At 43.8% G+C, this 21,568-nt stretch overlaps 2 protein-coding genes across 3 annotated transcripts; both read left to right on the top strand.

Moving 5' to 3' along the window:
- Positions 1-1,305: 1,305 nt before the first annotated feature.
- bag3 (BCL2 associated athanogene 3) lies at positions 1,306-6,467 on the top strand (the record flags this gene model as incomplete). The annotated part of the gene is given in 5 exon segments (XM_084470488.1): positions 1,306-1,315; positions 1,318-1,499; positions 3,152-3,490; positions 3,994-4,317; positions 4,443-6,467. Coding segments are annotated over 5 exon segments (1,770 nt in total). The 3' UTR covers positions 5,358-6,467.
- A 522-nt stretch (positions 6,468-6,989) lies between these two features.
- On the top strand, positions 6,990-21,497 carry inpp5f (inositol polyphosphate-5-phosphatase F). 2 transcript variants are annotated; one of them, XM_084470665.1, is made up of 20 exons: positions 6,990-7,430; positions 9,195-9,275; positions 9,604-9,740; positions 10,567-10,695; positions 10,872-11,057; positions 11,256-11,312; positions 11,636-11,834; positions 12,226-12,405; positions 12,636-12,703; positions 12,959-13,083; positions 13,201-13,278; positions 13,402-13,522; positions 14,103-14,231; positions 14,898-15,015; positions 15,137-15,335; positions 16,408-16,479; positions 16,582-16,655; positions 17,238-17,366; positions 17,458-17,545; positions 17,648-21,497. In XM_084470665.1, the coding sequence occupies exons 1-20, from the start codon at positions 7,334-7,336 to the stop codon at positions 18,792-18,794; spliced, it is 3,414 nt and encodes a 1,137-aa protein (XP_084326791.1). In that variant the 5' UTR covers positions 6,990-7,333; the 3' UTR covers positions 18,795-21,497. The 2 variants fall into 2 exon arrangements, with proteins under 2 accessions (XP_084326791.1, XP_084326792.1); XM_084470666.1 differs by having other exon boundaries at positions 10,890-11,057.
- Positions 21,498-21,568: the final 71 nt, after the last annotated feature.

Raw genomic sequence — 21,568 nt, forward strand, 5'->3', positions numbered from 1 at the left:
GATATACATCGATTGGTAGATTGTCTTGACCAGTCACATGTATAAGGTATCAATAACGTAATGTTATAATAAACACTATGCAATAACTCAATAGGAGGACGGTTTGTGAAGGATCACAATTATGCGATTGCAATTTACACAAAATCTATTTTTCAATTGATCCCCCCGGTAGTCGTGAGCTACACATTAACTGACCTTTTGGTGGAACAATCTAGTTAATACGAGATCATGCACTGAACAGCATGAGTTGACTGCAGTGCATACCATCGTATCAGCTAGCGAATGGGCGGGCAACTGTAAGTGGGCGGGGCTTATAGACGCAAGTGGGAGGGACTTGTTAATTCCCACGTTTGATTTGTCAACTGGCGGCTTCTTAGGAAACCTATTTTATTATTTTTATTTTTTTACGTTTTGGGTAAAAGTGTGTGAACTTTTTATCTGTGTAGTTTAATTCATGAATAGGTAACATTCCATCAAAGACTGGCATCTTGTGAAAAACCTCATCACGGGGTTGGTTGCCGAGCTGTTGTCCCAATGGTTTTCAATTGGTTTCTTTACCAATTAACAGTATTATCCAAAACTCTTTTTTTAAAACTTAGAAATGTAGGTAATATGTATGTGTATGTAAACAATTTGCCCTTTAAACGTAACTACATACTATAACTATGTGTCTGGATATATAGGCTACTATTGTCCGAAGTTCTAGTATTATATGTAGAATCAAGAGTTTGATTCTGTATAAATTAATATTATTGCAGCATTCTTAGGGAGCATGGCCGGAGACTTGTTTTAACATGTTCTTCCCTTCCAATGCTGGTGGATTACGTTGTCTGTCAGGCATTCATTTTCGTCCCAGCAGGAGCCCTCCATAATAAGAGACTTCCACACGGCTGTGCTCTGGATCCGCAGCCAGCTACAACGAGTTGTTCGGCGGCGAAGTCACATAGCCAACGATTACTGGGATGGATGGGGAGGGGAGCGGGAAGATTGATGGAGGAGGAGCAGCAGGTGTCCCTGAAGGACCCGCAAGATGGAGGAGGAAGAGCGGCAGGTGGCCCTGTAGGAGCGTCAGGAGACGCAGGAGGGGGATGAGGATAGCGAACCCCTTCCTGATCATCTTCGAGCTCCGAGAAGACATGGACATGCTGAAGCCCCGCCCACTTGCGGTGTCCTCCCAATGGCTCGAGTCTGCAGAGATACAGACTCGGTCCAACGCCCCGAACAGATCGCGCTATTTCGAGAAACTTCCAGCCCCTTTCTGATACGTCATTTAAGGAATCTTTAAAGAGTCCGTTGCATGTAGGAATGTCTCAGTACCTACAGCCAGCGACATGGACAGCGTTAGGACACAGTCACCGATAGTAGCAATGGCAAATAACAACGACCCGCTGCCTCTTGGATGGGAAATTAAAATAGACCCACAGACGGGTTGGCCTTTTTTTGTGGATCATAATAATTGCACAACAACCTGGAATGACCCTCGGCATGATGTCAAAAAGGTATGAGACTCGGTCTATGAAGTTGATTGTTTTTCCCCCCTTATTATCATAGTCGATTTCAATTAGGGTGTCGATAGCCCTAATTTTCCTATTTGGTTGTTTGGGTTATTGACGGGTTGCTATAAGTGTATTTCAGCTTTATAATTTGATATGTTGTTGACCGTAAAGGACTGGCAAAGGTCTGCCAAAATTCCGTTATAGGCCCCCGCGACAGCAACAGCTCATAAGCCTATTATTACTAGTATTGCTCCGTCATATTCTGGTCGTATGATCTAAGCGAATGATTGCTAGATGACGCACGTTGCAGTATGTAAAGAGCGCCTGTGAGTGCGAGCTATAGACATGTCGGAAATGTTTCTGCCCGTCGTTGTCTGGTTTGGAGAAACTTTTTTCCTTACAAGGATTGAGGCTGTCTGTTTACGTTTGGCCTTGTGAAATATTAACGGTCAATGTTTTTATAATATGATGAAACATGTTTACCCATGTCTGGACACATCGTCTCGGCACAATCATCAGATTGAGGTGGCATCGATCTGTAGGTTTTTGCGAGATCCACTCTGGCCGTCCAAACTTAGTGTCACGAAGAATCTGCTGGAAAGACACAGCTGTCAGGGGATAAAAATGGTGCAGTGTTTCACGCAAAAGAGACTACAGCGTCCCACAGTGAAATGGCAGAGGGCAAAGGGTCGTTCAGCGTTATTTGCCTACTTTTTTCTTAGAGAGTTCAACTTGTGTCAATGTTTTTAACTTAGGCTTCCATATATTCTCTCAATGAACTGAAACAGAACTTGAAACAGTGTACTTATAAATATACCATGCGCAATAAGTGGTGTGCTATCAATAGACCTGTTGCTTATGAGCTTCCCTCCCCGGTTGTCATTAACAGGTGTCTTGTGAACTCTCTTTTGTGTAGCCCTACACTGTAGGACAAGCCAAAAGAGACAAGGAAAAGTTCAGTGCCGATTTTACATATGGCCTATTATCATATCATTCTCAAAAACCCAGAGCATGAATATATAAGGTCTTTAGATCTTAGAGTAAAAGTCGTTAAGTAGTTATAATGGCTTTTTTCTTTCCAATCACTATGCAAATGTGGTTATGTTTTGTTTAACATGATGTGACATACATTTGAAAAATTAAATCAATGTATTTTGTAATAGTTTTTGAGATGAAATTTCCAGTATATGCACATATATTTTTGCTCCTTTAAGAAGGTAACACCATTTTTACATAGCAAGTACATTCTTGGACACATTCTTCAGATATTCCTTCAGATTGCAGAGCCTTTGGTATCAAGGGATGTTGTATTTCTTCCTACATTCACAAAGAATCAAGGTTCATCAGCAAATATGTCTGATGTTGGCAGTATTAGATATTCTTGTAACACATTATGTGGATTTTGATCTTCACTTTTGGGCTATCATTTTTTCTGCTATAATTTTAGCAAACCTGCTTTGGCCTAATTACTGTCTAATTACAAATTCTCAAGACATTACAAGTACATCTTTAAAGTCAACAGGGTTGGCTTCTTAAATGCTGCTTTTGACATAAAATATTATAGATGTTGAAAGACCACTCTTCCCTTAATTTCTAGGACCTCAATGTATTTCATATTCTAAGTGCTCCATATCAATACCTTGCCTATCTTTCAGGTCAGTCAGCTGAATCTGAACGGACCCAATGTCCCACCAGATCCAAGCCCCCAGGAGGGGCAGAAGGCCTTTGTGAGAGAGATGAAGCACCCTACCCTACGCCAGGGGTATGTCCCTATCCCCATCTTCCACGAGGGCGCCGAACTCCGACAGCAGCAGCAGCAGCCGTCTTTTGCCTACATCCAGCCGAGCGCCACACAGAACGTCCGCACGGACGGGCAAACGCCTTCCCCAACACCGGGGCTCCACTGCAGGCCCAGATCTCCTCTCCACGGGCCCCCTGACTGCAGCTCCCCTGAGCCCAGCAAGTCCTGCTCACCCACGTCCCACACAACTGAGGTAAGACAGTTGCAGCTCAGACAAGTGCGCATACTCAACTCACGTTAAAGTATGCAGGTGCATTATCTGGTCTGGAATGTATAGTACAATCTATTGATTTGTTTAACTTAAAAGTCAAAGGGTATAACACATGACGATGCTGGACAGTGAAATTGGAAGGAATAAGCAAGAAGATATCCAGATTAGCAAGAAGATATCCAGATATCCAGATCCATATTATTAAAGAAATAGCAAAAAAAATAATAATAATAAAATAAACACTAGCCACATTCCAGAAAATGTATTAATAGGGAACATAGCGTATGTATCCTAGTGGTCATAACACAAAGGGGGATTATAAATGGACAATGAAGAAAATAAATATGAAATATAAATATAAATTTGTGTACCAATAATTACGTGCATTCAGTTTAAGTCATATACATTGAATACTAGTGACCACCTTTTCATTTAACTGAAATTCTTAGATGTTAACCGCTGCAATTTGAACTTTTATTTTGAAGGTTTACAGTGCCCCTTTCCAGCAACCAACGAGACGCAGCAGCACGGGTCTGCAGGCAGGTTACATCCCCATTCCTGTGATCCATGAGAGCAGTGGAAGCCAAGCACCGTCTCAGTCAGCCCAATTAAACCCCACAGTTTATTCCCAACGCCTTCCCTACTCCGAGCACCAGCAGTCTTTCCATAGGCCACAGCCAGACGAACGGACTAGCCATTGTGGGTCCATGCAGCCCCCCCAGCATCGTGACAGAGTACCCATTCACCACCCACAGCTTCTAAGAAGTCAGTCTCCTGCTGTAACACAAGTGATGGGAGAGCGTCCACAGGTAACAAATAAAATACCAATAAAAAGTCCCTTCCATTGCACGTTACAGTTGAAGAGGGTCATGATACAGTTCATTTGAAGAGCATACTTTCAAAATGGTTGACAATGCATCCTCTATTTTCGTAGGTTCAACAGCACATATCAAGAGAAGTACCTGTCAAGATTGAGCAGGAAGCATTTACCAGCCAGCTGATGCCCGAGAAACCCCAATCGCCAGAGTCTTTCGACATGGAATATGACAGCGAATCATTTCCACCTCCACCTCCTCCTGTCCACTTCCATGAGCCAACACGACAGCAATGGCCACAGGCCCAACAAGCCCAGTATGCACCACAAGCCCAGTATGCACCACAGTTCCCACAACCGCAATCGCCGCCACCACGTGAGTTTCAAATGGCCCCGCTGCCGTCCCCTACAGTTATTCACCAACTTGTGCAACAGCCCGAACCACAGCCCGAACCACAGCCCGAACCACAGCCCGAAACACAGCCTGAACCACAGCCTGAACAACAGCCTGAACAGTTGTACACACCACCACCACAGTTCCAGAAGCCCCAACCACCACCCCAGCAAACAGTTAATATCACAGTCCAAATACCCCCTAAATCAGAACCCCAGGACCCTGCTCCGGGAAGTGTGCCTGCTGCTAAGGTCAGCGAGGAACCCGCCGCTGCAGGCCCAGTCCACCCCGGGTTGGCCAAGGTGCAACTGATCGTGGACAGAGTCTCCAAGCTGGAGCATGAGGTCCGATGCTTCGATGGCAAGAAGAACGACAAGAGATACTTACTACTGGAGGAGAATTTAACCAAAGAGCTTTTAGCACTGGACTCTGTAGACCCAGAGGGACGGGTGGACGTTCGACAGGCGAGACGCGACGGAGTCCGCCGGGTTCAAACAATACTTGAGGAACTGGAGCAACTAGACGAGCGACCAGCCGCGCCCGCCCGGATGCCCTCATCGGAGGGCAACAGCCTGCCACAGAAAGACGAGCCTAGTATGATGGTAATTGGAAATATCGAGGCTTCGAGGGAGATATCTTAAGGACTTGCACAGTGGTCAACCAAGAGGGCAGAAATATCAAATCTAAATATTGGAAGTTGGTGTTTATCAGTCCCAGTGTACTGCCCCCCTTCCTCCTCACGTTATACAACAGTTTCTAACCTTTGCATGCAGTGAGTACTTAACAGTGTTGGTATTTCCTGGCATTCACCACATAAGTAATGGTGGCTCAGTACAATTATGTTTTAAAGCCAATGTAGCTGCCTTTCTTTGTAGTGCCATTGGCATCCCATGAAGGAAAGCTGTCTGAATCACAGTGTTGAGGCCTTTTTGATGAAGACTGTGGTAAAAGTCTTTGTGTATGTGTAGTTGCCTTTTGTCTTGATCACAAAACAGCTAAAGACAGTACGTTTACAGTTGGAGGAGCACCAAAAGGATCATTGTGTGTTAGCTGGGGGTGTCATGCACAAACAAACTGCAAAAACTCAGCCAGCAAGAAACCATTTCTCATTGGCAGCCTAATTGGTATTTTTCTGAGCTGCTTTAGATATAGGTTTAGTAGATGCTGCCTTTGATGCATTACCTATTCTACTGTATGCACTTTTGACACTCTTGATTTGTAACATGCTGAAACGTTTGTTTGAAATACTTCAGTTACACAAGTTTTGATTGTATTGTTGAGTGTTTTTTTTTGTGAACATTTCTAGTTGTTATTTGGAAATATAATATTGCTATATTTTGAACAAGGTGAGAAACTAATAATTTGTGCTTTTTTGGTACATTTATCAATGCATAGTTATGATAGATGTAAGCTGTGTGTATGGGACAATCAGCCCGTGCTGCTCTGTAAGAATCACGTTACAGATAGACAGAGCACAGAGCTATCAAAGCACCAAAAACAGAAATAATAATGCAAAGGTAATGAAAGTTACAAAGTCCACAGAGGCTTTTACAACTTTTGAGATTCATACTGTAATGAAATTATGTTACTATGTGAAAGGTTATATTTTTCAGAAAATGCCATCTAGTTTTTGAAAGAATCATATGGTAAAGGTTTGTATTAGCCTACTAGCATTTACCACATCATTTGAAGATGGGATTATTGTTGAAGGCAATGGACGTTGTTATTGTTCCAAATAAAAATCTAACTGACATAAATTGCTTATGAGTGAAGTGATCATGACAACAAATGCATTAGCGCAATATACGATTAAGGATCCTGCAAAACCAGGTTAAACATTCTTTGACTTGTTAATGGCTCTGTTAATGGCTCTTATTTTGAAATTCGCCTCCACATTCGCACATAACATCGTAATAAGTAATACATATTCAAACAATTTCTAAGGATGGCCTGAGTGCCTCTGCTTTTGTCTTCCCAAAAATTGAAGACTACCGGTTTTGCGTCTTCCAATAGTCAGTGTTTGTTCCCACCTCAGGGATCCACCTCAGTACCTCGTCAGAAATAGCATACACAATGTGATACTTCTCTGTTTTTTATCTCCATCTGTAATAAAAACATTAAGACGACGGAAGAAGGTACGCTGCAGTGAGATTAAAGGTGTTTAATGTATCCGAGTGGTCTCTAGTCTAGTGGATGGCGAGTCAGGTAGAGGGTCACGTGCATTTGTTTGGAGCAGGAAACAGACGCGTCTGGCGTGTCGTCCTGAACGAAGACGCGGCTCACGGAGAGCCATGAACCCACACCACTCTCGGATTTGAATGACCATAACATGATTTTGAGAAGGACTGCAACGCGCATTGAAAGCGGGACGTTACTTGTTTCCTGTCATGTGTCAAAGTCAAATTAAGGAATTTGTAAGGCATCCAGCTGCTGCTAGCTTGCTAGCGGGCTAGCTAGCGGAGCAGCCTGTACACCCGAGCCGAGCTATCCTCGGTTAGCCAGTAGCTTTCTAATTCAACCCGCTCCGTTCTCTTCGCGCAACTAAGACGACGAATTGATATAAGTAAGATATTTATCTTGACAGCCGGCTACAGGGTTGTCTAAAGTAAAGGGCGTCATGGAGCTATTCCAAGCCAAAGACCATTACATCCTTCAGAGCGGCGACAGAGCTCTGTGGTGCAGCCGACAAGATGGGACCATGAGCGTCAGACCTGGTGAGCACTGGGCTTCAGCCTCTACGTCTGATATCACCTCTTTCAATCATCGTACCTAATCTTCGTATACAAGACAACATTATGGTATTCCCTCGGGGAGATATCCATGACCCGATAATACGTTCATAGTGGTGGTTGTGGGTTGACACCAGCAGATCATGTAAACTCCTGCTTTCTCCCCTTTCACACCTATATTTACAGTGACTTGTTGACATTGCGTCCACTTCTCTTTTGTAACGTCCCCTTGTATTATGGCTGTCAAATAGATCATGGTTTCCTCTACAATTCGGAATGTCATGTTGTTCGATCCGTCCACACCCTATACCTAAACACCATTTCCGTTGTGTTTCCTACAACCACCTCCTCTCCAGAGCGCATTCTTGTACATACATGGGCGTAGTAACTTCTAACTTTTATGAAAGAGCTTCCTATGACATGGTCATTAAGCCATAAGATGAATCAATTACGTTCGGGTTTCACAAACTGCGAGGACATAAGGTCCTTATCTGGTGATGCAACATTTATTCATTGATCATATAGAGAAGGGAAAAGAAGTATAAGACAATGATAATATAAATGCTTTCTTTATTGTTGAGAAACGGACACAAATTATATTTCAATAATACAGTTTAGCTTAAAACATTCTGTATTGACATTGCCAGGATAATTCCATGTACCACATTTCTGGAGTCTTCTCCTTGGTGTGTCTTTGTGTTGTTGTTTGTCTTGGTGTAGTTTAAAGGGAATATGGATTAAGTCAAGTAATATAATGTAATAGCAGCTAACCAAATGTACAGATGAAGTACCGGTAGAGATAGCGAAAGGCTTTGCATGCTATCTTCTCTTTTGCTTAAAGTTATATGGGTGGTGCAGCCAACCTGAACAGGTTTGGGTTGCACACTCTTCCATTATTTAATTGGAAAAGGGTTTCAACTACTCATTGGGGACGGTTGACACCAATACACTGTAGACAATTTCTGTGATATTGTATATTCCAAGGGACTCCAAGGTATTATTGTGGTAGATTTTGTTTTGAGATCAGGGTGATTCCTGTGGCTCATATAACAGGAAGGGTATGTTTCTGACGCTGCTACAGTCCAAGCTCTCTGTGCTATCTGCCCATGCCCTTTTTATTTCCTAATTATTTTATTTCTTTGTCATACTATTATAGATTTAATTCTTTAGTACCTTTTTAAAACAAAATTGTACAGAGACAGTTCACTTTTTTGAACTAGAGTTTGAGAAAGAGCTCTCTTAGGCAAAATCAAACCTCACATGAAAGATGAATTCAGAGATATATAAAACAATAAATGGTGAGTCTAAGCTAAAATAAGATCAAATAAAGAATCTGTCATTGATGAAAGATAGAGATTGCCACTAGTGGAGGACTTGACTCCACCACGACCGAGAAAACACAGAGAACTTGATCTGATGTTCACATGTGTGTCATGAGACACCTCAATGCATTTTCTCCAAGCCGAACAGGAAAATCTTCACGTGTGTTTGAACTTGAAATGTGGCAGTCTTCCAATATTGAGTCAGGTTTATTAAGATCCTTGGGTTTGCTTGTTGGTGACTTGTGTGTGTGTGTACCCAGGGTGGCACAACCATGACTTGTTACCTATTGGTCTATTTGTGTGTGCACTTTGGGGGCTTTCTTTGGAAAAATCTCTTAGAGGGCCCTTCCATGTGGAAGTAGTTTGTCAATTTATCCAGTGTCTTCTTCTAACTACCTTTCTACTTTACTCCCTGTTTTCATTCCAGCAACTGACCTACTTTTAGCTTGGAACCCAGTGTGTCTGGGTCTAGTGGAAGGGCTCATTGGAAAGATACAACTTCACACAGGTCTGTAAGAAATGAGAATGTGTTTCAAACTATTTATTCTCAACTACTTTGTAAGACTAACAAGGTTATCCATATCATGCTTACTACAAACAATTTATCCTCTGCACAAGAAAATAACTTAACTTGAATGAATAACATTGATAACAAATATAATTTTCTTGTTTGAAACGTCCCTGTTGGCTGTCTCTGTTTGCCTACTAAACCAAGCTGATTATCTTGAGGCCGATAAAATGGCAGGTTTTATCACATACACTATGTCGGATGCGAAGAATCCGTGACCCATGATGCGTCTCTTTCCTTCTACATCCCGCCCTGTTCCCATTTGCAGATCTTCCTCTTGGCCTGGTGTTAATCCGGCAGAAAGCATTGGTTGGCAGGTTGCCTGGTAATCACAAAGTTTACAAGATCACCAAGATCGCTGTCATTCCTCTCTCTGATGAGGAGCCCCAGGAGCTTGAGTTGGAGGTGTGCACTCTAATATTTCCCTCTTCACATGATTTCATGTGCTTTCTGTTGGATCTAATTTGCTAATGCTTGTGAGTTGTACTCTTTCAACCTCTTGTCATTGTACTCATGCAGGCCGTCACTGTATGAGTCAGTATGAATCATCTCTTAGGTGCAACGTGGAAGACGATTATTTTGAAACATTCAATACATGCTCACGCACATGCACACACACTGTTTTCTTTTCATGCACCCATTGAAAATTAGGCCGTGGAAGAATTAAGAATTATTGCTAAGATTTAAGTCTTTCAGGGAAGCTTCATGGATGATGAGACAGAATATTTTCAAGTGAGTAATTTCCAAGATGGTTAATCATCCTTATTAGATTTTCCTCTAGACTCCGTTCCTGCGTACATCCTCTTTGCCCATCCCAATAATTACTCCATTCCTTGTGGCTAGAAATCCTGTAGGACAGTATGGATCGTAGAATTCGTTGTAATAGATTAGTATTTAGCTTTTTCGCAAACTACACATTTATTTGTGACTGTATTTTGTGTAGATGGGTGATCTGTATCGGTGTGTAATTTAACTGTGCTCAAAATAGATTCAATGCCTTCTAGGGTTTCAGCTGTAGACTGTTGTTGTTTTGAGCAGGAAGGCACTTTGATAGAACAATATGAAGGCCTTGTGACTTGCAGTAGTCTAAATCTATGGCCGCTTTCATTCAAAACTGGAGCATGGCTTTCCAAAATGGGCTAAAGATCCTAAAAGAGTACTATGTAACACAAGTTTTGTATAATATCTACAACATGGAGTATCCTAAAATAAACAGTGTACATGTTTGCAGCTCTGCAAGAAGCATCACTTTGGTATCGACAGGCCAGAGAAGCTGGCCATGTCTCCTGATGACTCCAAGTTCCTCATGAAAACCTTAACCCAGATCAAATCCAACGTGGCCGTGCCCATCAAGAAAAAGGTAGTGAGTGACAATGCACTTGTCTCAGATTTCATATTCTTTCCTCCATCCTTGGTTATATTTTATTATGTTTTCATCTCTTTATTTTTATTTTTCCCTTCTGTTTGTTTTCCCTGCCCACCTACTGTCTTTTATGTTATTGTCCAACCACCCAACACCCTCCCATCCCAAACCAGTACGCCCCTGCCTTCCAGGTGAAGGAGAACAAGGAGCGGGAGCGCATGGAGAGGAGGCTGCTGGACGAGCTGTACAAGGTGTTCATGGACTCGGACTCCTTCTACTACAGCATGACCTACGACCTCACCAACACCGTTCAGAGGCAGGGAGACTCCGGCAAGTCCGACTTGCCCCTTTGGAAACAGGTGAACACACACACACACACACACACACACACACACACACACACACACACACACACACACACACACACACACACACACACACACACACACACACACACACACACACACACACACACACACTTTTTAATCCAGTCATTTGTCTTCTTACCAAAATGATGTTTTGGTTGACCTTCTCTTTTTATTCAAATTCTTTGCCAGGTCGATGATCGTTTTTTCTGGAACAAACACATGATTCAGGAGCTCATTGACCTCCAGGTAATGTCTTTTTTTGTACCAAAACCTCAACGCATGACTCACTGCCTTTTCTGAGGAATAAATGTAGCAAAGCATCCCCAGAGAAAAGGCTGTCTTCACAGTTTAGGGATGTGTGCTATTTCAAAATGTTCTCTGAAGCACAGATTGCAACGCTTTCAGAGGATCACAGCCTCTCTGTCACAAATATGAATAGATTTTTAAAATAATTAGTTGTTGGGGATAAATTTTATGTAATTAGTCTTGAGTGTAACTACCTAGCAGTGTGTAAGTGTTGTTTCAAAACGTGTTTTGTATTGTAATCTTGCGGTGATCCTTTCCACCAGGACCCAGAGGTGGACTTCTGGGTGACCCCCGTCATCCAGGGCTTTGTCCAGGTGGAGGAGCTAGTGGTGAACTACAGCGAGAGCCCCGACGAGGAGAGGAGCAGCCCTGAGACCCCGCCCCAGGAGCTCACCTGCGTGGACGACATCTACCCTCGCTTCACCGTGGCCCTCATCTCTCGCCGGAGCCGCCACCGCGCAGGTACTGTTGAGATCGCCACGGCCCTGTTCAGGTGGCTCTGTCAGTCTGACCTCTGTGCTTGATTAAGGCAGATTTGTAACTGTCGGATTGAGATAAACACAACCATAAATGCCTGAATATGCTTGTATTGACTTTCATCAACCACACATGTGTCATGTGCTGTTACATCATCAATAAACCGCACTAGCAGACCACATAAAAGAGCCTTGCACAAATCTCCCTTTTCCCAAGCAGTGTCGTCCCGGCCAGGTTCACACCAGGTTGTGGTTTAATTAATTCACCAAGGTGTTTTTGTTACGCGTGCGGGGGAAACCCGATCCGTTCCATTGACGATGTGTAAATAAAGATGATTCCCCCCCTCCCACCCTCTTCCTCTTGCCTCCTGCCAAAGGCATGCGCTACAAGCGGAGGGGCGTGGACACGGACGGCCATGTCGCCAACTACGTGGAGACGGAGCAGCTGATCCACGTGCACAGCCACACGCTGTCCTTTGTCCAGAGCCGCGGCTCTGTGCCCGTCTTCTGGAGCCAGGCGGGCTACCGCTACAACCCCCGGCCTCGCCTGGAGAAAGGTCAGCACGCCCTGTGATCACGTGACACCGCGTCGGGTCATGTGATTGCCTCCCCCAAGAACTGTCGTAGAACAAGCTGCTTTTGTCTTCTTTGATGTTGCTTTTTGATCGAAGTAGGACCAGAGACTCTTAATTTAGGTACTGTGTTTTTAGAATATGTTTTTATAAATGTATTACAATTTAAAATAAAGTGCTGATTATTAATTGATACCATTCCTTTCTTGTTTTAGGGGAAAAGGAGACGGTTCCTTTTTTTGCTTCCCACTTTGATGAACAGCTAAGACTTTACCAGAAACAGGTGAGGGGTACTAGAGCAAGTCCTTCTGTGTGGGTGTTATGAGAGGAGTAGCCAGCAGTGTCTTGATAGTGGACTGCAGCCGCGACCACGATCCAAAGAATCTCTTGTTGACCATGTAGCGTATTAACGCAAGATCTCATTGTTGATCAAAAGTTGGTGACTCACTCTGAAGTCTCCCAGTGTGTCCTGAAGGTCGTGTTGAGTCACGTCCATCTGCCTGAATGTCACTGACACTTTCCCCTCCTTCTTGTCCAGGTCATCATCAATTTGGTGGACCAAGGCGGGCGCGAAAAGATAATTGGAGATTCCTATCTGAAACAAGTCCTCCTGTACAACAACCCAAACCTCACATACGTCTCATTCGACTTCCATGAGCACTGGTAGGAGAATTGACTATTCTGGGAGACCAGTGGAATGTTTAATCAACAATAACAATAAATCATTACTATAGACTACCTGGTAAGTCACTTAACCCTTTTATCCTCTCTATTCCCCAGCCGTGGTATGAAGTTTGAGAATGTGCAAGTACTGACTGATGCTATCTCTGACATCATCACTGACATGAAATGGGGCTGGTGAGTGTCCAGCCCGGTTCATACTGGGGCGTTGTGCTGCAGCTCTGAAATTAGATGATTATGGATTTGAAAAGCGTTTCCCAGTGAATGTATCCTGAAGTGAGCCGGTGTGCTTTCTCCCAGGGTGGACCAGGCTGGTGTGATTTGCCAGCAAGACGGGATCTTCCGGGTCAACTGTATGGACTGTCTGGACCGGACCAACGTGGTGCAGGCTGCTATCGCCCGGGCCGTGATGGAGCAGCAGGTGAAATCCGTCCCAAAGCCCATGGGCTGCGAACCTCGGCTCATATTTGTGGCATGACCCCAAAAAATAAATGGAACCATATGTTTAAACTGAGCAAAGCGCACAGAGTGTGAATGTATGTGTTTGTGTTTTTATCGCTCGCTTTGTTGAGGTCAAAAGCAAAGTCTATTTTAAAAATATATATCTTTACTGACACTGCTGTGGGGCTCACGACTTGAGGCCTTCCCCATTTTGATGTCTTAACTGACATGGTGTTACATGAAGCAGGGCCACCTGCATCAATCCCATTTATATTAGTTGTATAGTCTGCAGTTCATATCATCTCTGGTTACAAGGATATTACAATAACAATGTTGGACTTTTACCTGATGACACAAATAGACACGTCATTATTTCTGACCAAAATGGTCTTCTTAGAGGAGAGAGCATGTCAGCATTCAAATGAAGATCAATATATAGAAGACAAGTAAAGCAGAACGGATGCGTCTGTCTATATGGCGCCGCATGCAGTGCTGTTTTGAAGTAGGTGGTGCAAAGGGCCATATGCTGTGTTAATCACCATGGTAACGTCCTCCTGCAGCTGAAGAAGCTAGGCGTGATGCCTCCAGAGCAGCCCCTCCCGCCCAAGTGCTACAGGATCTACCAAGTCATGTGGGCCAACAACGGAGACACCATCAGCAGGCAGTACGCCGGCACGGCTGCCCTCAAGGTACACCATGTGCACCTGGTCTTCCTGTGTAGTGAGACTCACTGGGACCATAATAAGTCGACAGTATGTCAACCCTGCCAGAAAAAAAACTGAGAATCTCAAGCCATCATTGTTTCGTTTTTTTTCGCCACCGCGCAGGTACCATTTAGATCGTCACGGCCGTGTTCAGGTGGCTTTTTCAGTCCAAACTCTGTGGTTGATTAAGTAGTTTATCGGTAGAAAAGTAATAAATAAAATAAGAATTTATTAGAATTTCTATGGTGATCAAGTGATGCAAGAATGTTAAACAACGTATGTTGATGATGCAAATATGCATTAGAAAAGGAACTGGGAAGGGGAACCGAAAATACTGATAAATGAAACATCAGCAGGATGACATTGTACAGGAACTGTAAGGTCTCTTGGTTCTACATGGTTGCATTTCAGTCAACATACATGAAACATAACAGATAAAGTGCTTGATATGTAAAAAAGTTATTAAATGAAAGTGAGAATTGTGTGTACTCCCATGATTCTTGCACTTTCGGGGTTGCATCTTCAAGGTTGAAAAGTGGTTTTGGACGAAAGCATCAGCTTCAAATGTGATGTGATGTAAAAGTGTAATGGTTCTACCTATCAGACCCAAGATCAGGGTCCAATCATACAAGCGTGTGTGAATGATTGCAGGGAGACTTCACCAGGACGGGGGAGCGCAGGCTGGCAGGCGTGATGAAGGACGGCGTGAACTCGGCCAACCGCTACTATCTCAACCGCTTCCGAGACGCGTACAGACAAGCCGTTATCGGTAAGGAAGGACCGGTTATTCCAACCCAAAAAAAACGTGTCCGGTCAAAACAGTGCAGCCATAGGCCCGCAGCCAAAGCCAGCACAGCACTTTTCACCTCTCTCTCTCTCTCTCTCTGCAGATCTGATGATGGGCCTGCCGGTCACAGAGGATCTGTACTCCATCTTCAGCAAGGAGAAGGAGCATGAGGAGAAGGAGAAGGAGAGCCAGAGGGGAGCGCAGGAGCAGGTCAGCCTGCTGTTGCAGACCTACATGCAGCTGCTGCTGCCGGACGACGAGAAGTTCCACGGTGGCTGGGCCCTCATCAACTGTGACATGAGGTTGGTGGAGGCGGCGGCACCACGCTGAGGCTCAAAGCCCTTTTCATTAAATATTCATGCGTTCTTTACAACTGGATGGTGGTACTACGAATACTACAAACAGGGGTGCAGATCCGATGTCAGGATTGGGGGGGGGGACACAAAAGTGATTTTTTTTTTTTGCCCAAATGCAACTCATACCATGCCACCATAAATCACAACTTTGTAGAGGCTTGTCATATCATTCAAAAAGTACTGCACAGGGAATTATTTATTGTGCTTACCTTTCTTGTTTATTTGTCCTAAACAGCCAACAGTGCGTATCACTGCTTACTTAACTGTTATATTAGTAAATCATAATTTTAAGGGTCTCGGGCATGTAATGTCTACTCATGTTCATATCTTTCGCCTCCCTCCAACCCTCCCAGATCCCCAATTCTTCTCACCATCTTCCTTCTCTCCCTATGTGACTACTTTATGCATGATTAATTGATATGGATGAATATCAAAATATGAAGCCCTAACCAAGTTGTGTAAACTAACTGATCATGTTTTTACAATGCCAGTTATGCTGGTAAACATGTTTTTAATTTTAATCATTTATGGGCACACTACTGTTCTAGTATTAGTATTCTACTTTCGATCAAAATTACTCACAGAAAGGCATCTGCTTCTGCAGCAAATTACCAGAGCCCCAGGCTGCAGCCACTTTCAAGAGCTGAGAGAAAGATTGAGGGGGTCATTTTTTTTTTAAAGCCTGCTGATGTCATCAGCATCTGTGTAAGAAACTACCCATTCATTTGCATTGTAGTGGAGGAGACCAGAGATGGAATGTGGAGTCAGAAATATATTTGTCAAACATTATTTGTTCCACCATTTCAATCATTTCTTTTTAGATGTGAATCTAAAATGTGAAGAATGTGAAGTCTGAAAATACATTTGTTCAATTTTGAATAATTTAGGGTATTTTTACTGGGGGGGGACAATTCATGTTTTTCAGAAATTAGGGGGGGACATGTCCCCCCCAGGATCTACAAAACTGTTTCACTCCCTGAACCTTACAACTGACTATTTTTATTTTTTTGATCCATAGCATTATAGATGCCACCAACAAAGATGTAGATGTCCTACTTCTTCTGTCCAACAATGCCTACTACATTGCTTAGTAAGTAAAGTAGTAAATACATTACGTACATTTTAGTCTTTCTTACTGGTTTGATTTAGAAGCACCGTTTTATGAAGTTGACTATGTCTTCCTTTTTATTAGCTATGATGAAGAGGCTGACAAAGTCAACCAGTACCAGCGCCTTAATTTAGAGGGAATGGAGAAGATTGAGATCGGTAATGTATTACACTCGAATAACACTGAAAAGTTTAAATGTCACCAAATTCGTCACTGAACCATTCAGAGAAATGTCATACTAGCTCTAAGCAATATCAAACGTGAGGGAACAGTTTTACAAGCACCATTTAGTAGTAAACAGTAATAAGTGACAACTGATTTGTTGATTCAGTCATTCACAAACATTTTCACTGCACACTAGCTTGCGACTTTGTCTAGGTAAACACATTAACGCAGGCGGCTACTTTGTGTCATGAAAATTTATGTTTCATTTATCTTTTATTGTGCCGCCAGTGAAATGATAGTCTGTCGACAGTCACATTAGTGGCATGTGTGATTGATGAGTTAACAGCTTTTGATCGTTAATGTTATGAACAGTTATTAGAAACCCCTGTAAAGCAGAGTGCTATATGCATAGCTCAAAGCCCCAGTGCTGTTCCACTCTATATCAGCCCTCATGGAATACCCCTTGTCCAATTAAGTTTCTTGGTCTGAACTTTCTATGAATACATTTTTTGTGTTGTGCACGAGTGAAGTAGTGCATGACGAATACAACAAGTAGTTGCTTGTTTGTATTGCAGGTCCGGAGCCCACACTGTTCGGGAAGCCAAAGTTCTGCTGCATGCGTCTGCATTACAGAAACGAGGAGACCAGTGGGTACTTCCACACGTTACGAGCAGCCACACGCAATCCTGAGGACGACGGAAAAGGTGAGCTTTCAAAAGGACTCGTCTTTCTACCAGACCAAACTCCCATTCACAAATCCAACCGTGAGTTACAAACATTCTCAATACATTTCAGACACACTCCAATGCATAGCTGAGATGCTGCGCATTACCAAAGAAGCCCTGGGGCTGGACCTGCTGGTGGTGGAGAAGAGGCTGGAGAGGTAGGCAGGGGATCAGGGGGTTAGTGTCAAGAACTCACTCTTGTCCCTTAAGCCTTCAGGATGTTTTGAATTCTGTTCACGTTGTGTGTGTCTTGTTTTCAGACGGCAAAGTAAACCTCATGAAGACATCATGGGGATCCAGAACAAAAGCGGGGAGCAGGTCCAGGGGGCCTCTGGGCTCGCCCAGGGCAAGAGCTTCCTCCTCAACAAGTTCTCGTCCCTCAACCAGAAGGTGAAGCAGACCAGGACCAACATGGGCCCCTTCAAGCCCCTCGGGAGGCTGGGCCCCTTCTCCAAGCCCGATGTCAAGGTCAACTACCTGAAGCCCACCATGCACGTCAACCTGTGGAAGTCGGACAGCAGCCTGGAGACGTCGGACGGCAACGCCGGCGTCCTGAAGGACCTCGGAGGGGACCCCAACTCGGAGATCTCCTCCGACTCCGACTCGTACAACTCGGACCCGGAGCACGGGTGCGCCGGCTCCCTGGAGAACGTGGACTACGTGCTGCCAAGCTGCGGCATCGTGGTGTCGAACCCGCGGCTCGGCAGCCGCTCCCAGTCGGTGGAGCTGAACGTGTCCTCCGCCGTCCGGGTCACGGGTTGCGATGGGAAGCAGGTGAGCCCCGCCGCCCCGGTCGCCGAGGACGACTCGCCGGGCTCCGCCTCCGTGGCGGAGGAGGCCATCCTCATCGACTTCGGGACGCCCATTGATGCCTACTGCCACCAGTTTGCCCAGGACGCCCAGACCAAGCCCGTCGAGGTGTTCGGGGAGATCAAGTCCGCCGCCGTCCCTCCCCATGACCCCGCCGCGGCCCCGCAGACCAAAGGCCCCGCCGACCCCGCCGACGGGCAGGTGGAGCCGGAGCAGCCGCCCCCCGAGCCTCAGCTCCCCAGGCCGTCCCAGCTGGACGTCCAGACCACTACCTCCGCCTCAGGCCTACTTACCGTCCAGAAGCCCAGCTCGGCCGCCTCGGGGGGCTCCCAGAGAAGCCTGTCGTCCCAGGTGGAGGGCAGCCTGGGCCCCTCGCCCAACGACAGCAATGGCAGCCGGGTGGTGTCCCCCTTCGCCAAGATCAAGAGTTCGATGGTGCAGGTGGCCAGCCTCACGCAGGCGGGCCTCACCCAGGGTATTAATTTCGCCGTTGCAAAGGTCCAGAAGAGCCCGGAGCCTGATGTTGTCAACGAAGTTCAGGAGAGCGAGCTGCGGGCGATGTTTACACAGTGCCAGACACGGATTATTCAGATCTAGCGCTCGTCCCAAGATTCCAGCAGGATTTTGTAGTGGTAGTAGTTATGTGTAAACAGACTTATGGTAGCACTAGCCTAAGCTTGCACAAAGGGCCTCATCTTTGTCAGGAACCCTGCTTTTAAATGTCACCCCTTTAGTTGCGTGTGTCTGACGTGTGCCCTTGACTCTCACACAGGAGATGCATAACCTAACTCTGGCCTTGTTCTGTTTACATGCACACTATATCATGCTATTACTGCTTCTTTGAGCTCATTGGAAATCATTCCATTAATCTTCTGCGTAATATTCCGTTCATAGCTTCATTGTATGTAGTGTATATTTAAATGTATTTCTTACCAAATAACTGATATTTATACAGAAAGATTCAGAGAAATGTGATAGACTTTTGAAGAGAATACAAAGCAATAGTTTTGTACTATGTGAGGAAAGGTGGATATATATGTATGTTTATAACCAAGATGGATAGTGGATAAATCTATATATTGAAATGATAAACGTTTTATTAGTGTTTAATAGGAATAAACAATAATAGAGAGCAGACCAAGTGATCAAACTGAATTTGAGTGTTCATGTGTACAATCCAACAGGGCCCATAAGGATGCAGTATTGGTGTGCATGTAAACATATCAGTCTTCGGGAAATATCCAACAGAAGTCCTACGGCTGCATGTGTAACAAAGGTAAATAAATCTTAAACGCATGTAAACGCTGGACCGACTCCAAATTTCCCATGCATCTTTTGTGCCGGTCAGCGATGTAGTCTGTATTTGTCATACAGACCCTGTTTATAGCTGCAATTCTTAACACTGGTGGTAGACAATGACCAAATCTATTTTGAGATTTTTCTTTTATTGGTTTCCCCAAAGGTCGGCTAGGTGTTAAATATTACCCGTTGTGTAGCTGTCCAACTGACAAGGTGGCATAGTTTAGGCCCATGTAATATCAGTGTTGTCAAGTGTAGCCTAGCAACTATAGAAATCAATAACCACACCAGAAGTATACGTCAATACTGGTTTGACACGTTTAGTGACTATTGTATGTATAGCTGTTTCCTAAGTAGAACTTTCCCATCAGTGGTTTATCCATACACACATTGGCTTTTATATTGGTCGCAGGAAACTTAGTTTGAGGTCTGCGCAAGTTGATATGGAGTCAAATCAACAGCTGGAGTTTTATGATGCTAATGCTTGTACTAGTTAACTTTTTGGAAGGTGTGTTTTTGAATTAATCTCCTTGGGGCAGACATGGTTTGTTTACTTTGCATGAGAGCGACTGAGAAGTAGCATTAGGTATATGCAATTCAACCCTGCCCAAACAGTAGACACTGTTCAATGCTTTATGCACTCCCTGAATCGAAAGCATCTAAAGCATTCTTGCCTTAATAGTAAATTGAAGTGGGATTGTACATATATATCAGGTATTTATGGCAAAATCTACCTTTTTAAAGTCAGTTGTGTTCCATGTTACATCTAGTGTACTGTATACAGTATGAGACCATGTTCAGGGTAAGCGTGTGTGTGTGTTCTTGAGCTTTACTTTGGGATGTTATTTACTGGCACAAGAGTTCTATATTCTGTATGGGATTGCTTTTAATGAGCAGAGCGACTTTGAGATAATTGAAATATCACATTTGTATGTATGTATCTAATGTAAAGGATGTATGGGTTTTTTGTGTTTGCACATCTGCTGCTGTTGAGTGCTCTCATGTCTCCCAAGGTATATATGTTAGTCTGCTGTAAATCTTGGTAGGAATATATAGTCACTACAGTAAGAGAACTAGAGTTCTCTTACTGTAATGACTAAGTGCCACTTATCTAGTGTTGGCTACTTCCCTGCGTTGTAAGATCCTCAATGGATCAATGGATGCACATTTGTGGTTTGCTAAACTGTATTTAGCCTGTTTTCTGCATTTAACTCCGGGGATAGCTTATTATTTTCATTTGGATTTATTTTCCATCATTTTGTAGCATATGCTGCTTAGGTGCTATGCGGCATTAGCGACCAGTCTGTTACTGGAACGGGCTGATATTGCTTAGTGCTGTGACTGCTGTACTGCAAGGAGTGTAACATACTGGCCATGCAAGAGAATAGTGACAGTGTTGGGTTCTTTTTTTAAGTTCTGTAAATTCAAGGTCTCTGCTGTATTGAATTAAAGAGGAAAGATAATCAATCCAAATAGGCTAGAATCATAGGTGTCTTAATTTGAGTTATTATGCAATAGCTGGTTCAGTAATGTTTCCCCAGGTGAAGTCTCCCTTCTTTTTTGTAACCCACACAAAGTGCTTTTGAAACCACATTTTCATTTGTCTATGGTATTAATTCCTGCCCCTCCATAAATGTACCATGACATGTGTCAACATGATTAGAGGTCCAAGCATATAATTACACTTCATTTGGCACATTTTACCAGCATTTGCACCACCCGTTATCTGTCCATGGCCATAGTTCACTTCTATATAACAACTGACCATTTGTCCTGTTTCTTTCCATGGTGTGTTCAGATTTTATTGTATATTAAAATACCCTATTTATTCTTGTCTCCTCTGGGGTGTGCTAATTGAACAATGTGCACTGTACACTTTTGACCTGGATTACATTCCTTGGGAATAAAAGTTAAAGAGTGACCAAGTGTATGGATCATTGTGAGGTTTGTTCATTCAGGAGGAAACGGCATTATTCTCAAAGGGATTGGTTGATTGTTTAAAAAATGTACAAATATTTATGAAACTAAGTCATTGTATGTACTTTTTTTGCTGTCAAAGTAATAAAACTGAC

This window comes from Micromesistius poutassou, assembly GCF_964030765.1.
Source record: "Micromesistius poutassou genome assembly, chromosome: 7".
Classification (NCBI taxonomy): domain Eukaryota; kingdom Metazoa; phylum Chordata; class Actinopteri; order Gadiformes; family Gadidae; genus Micromesistius; species Micromesistius poutassou.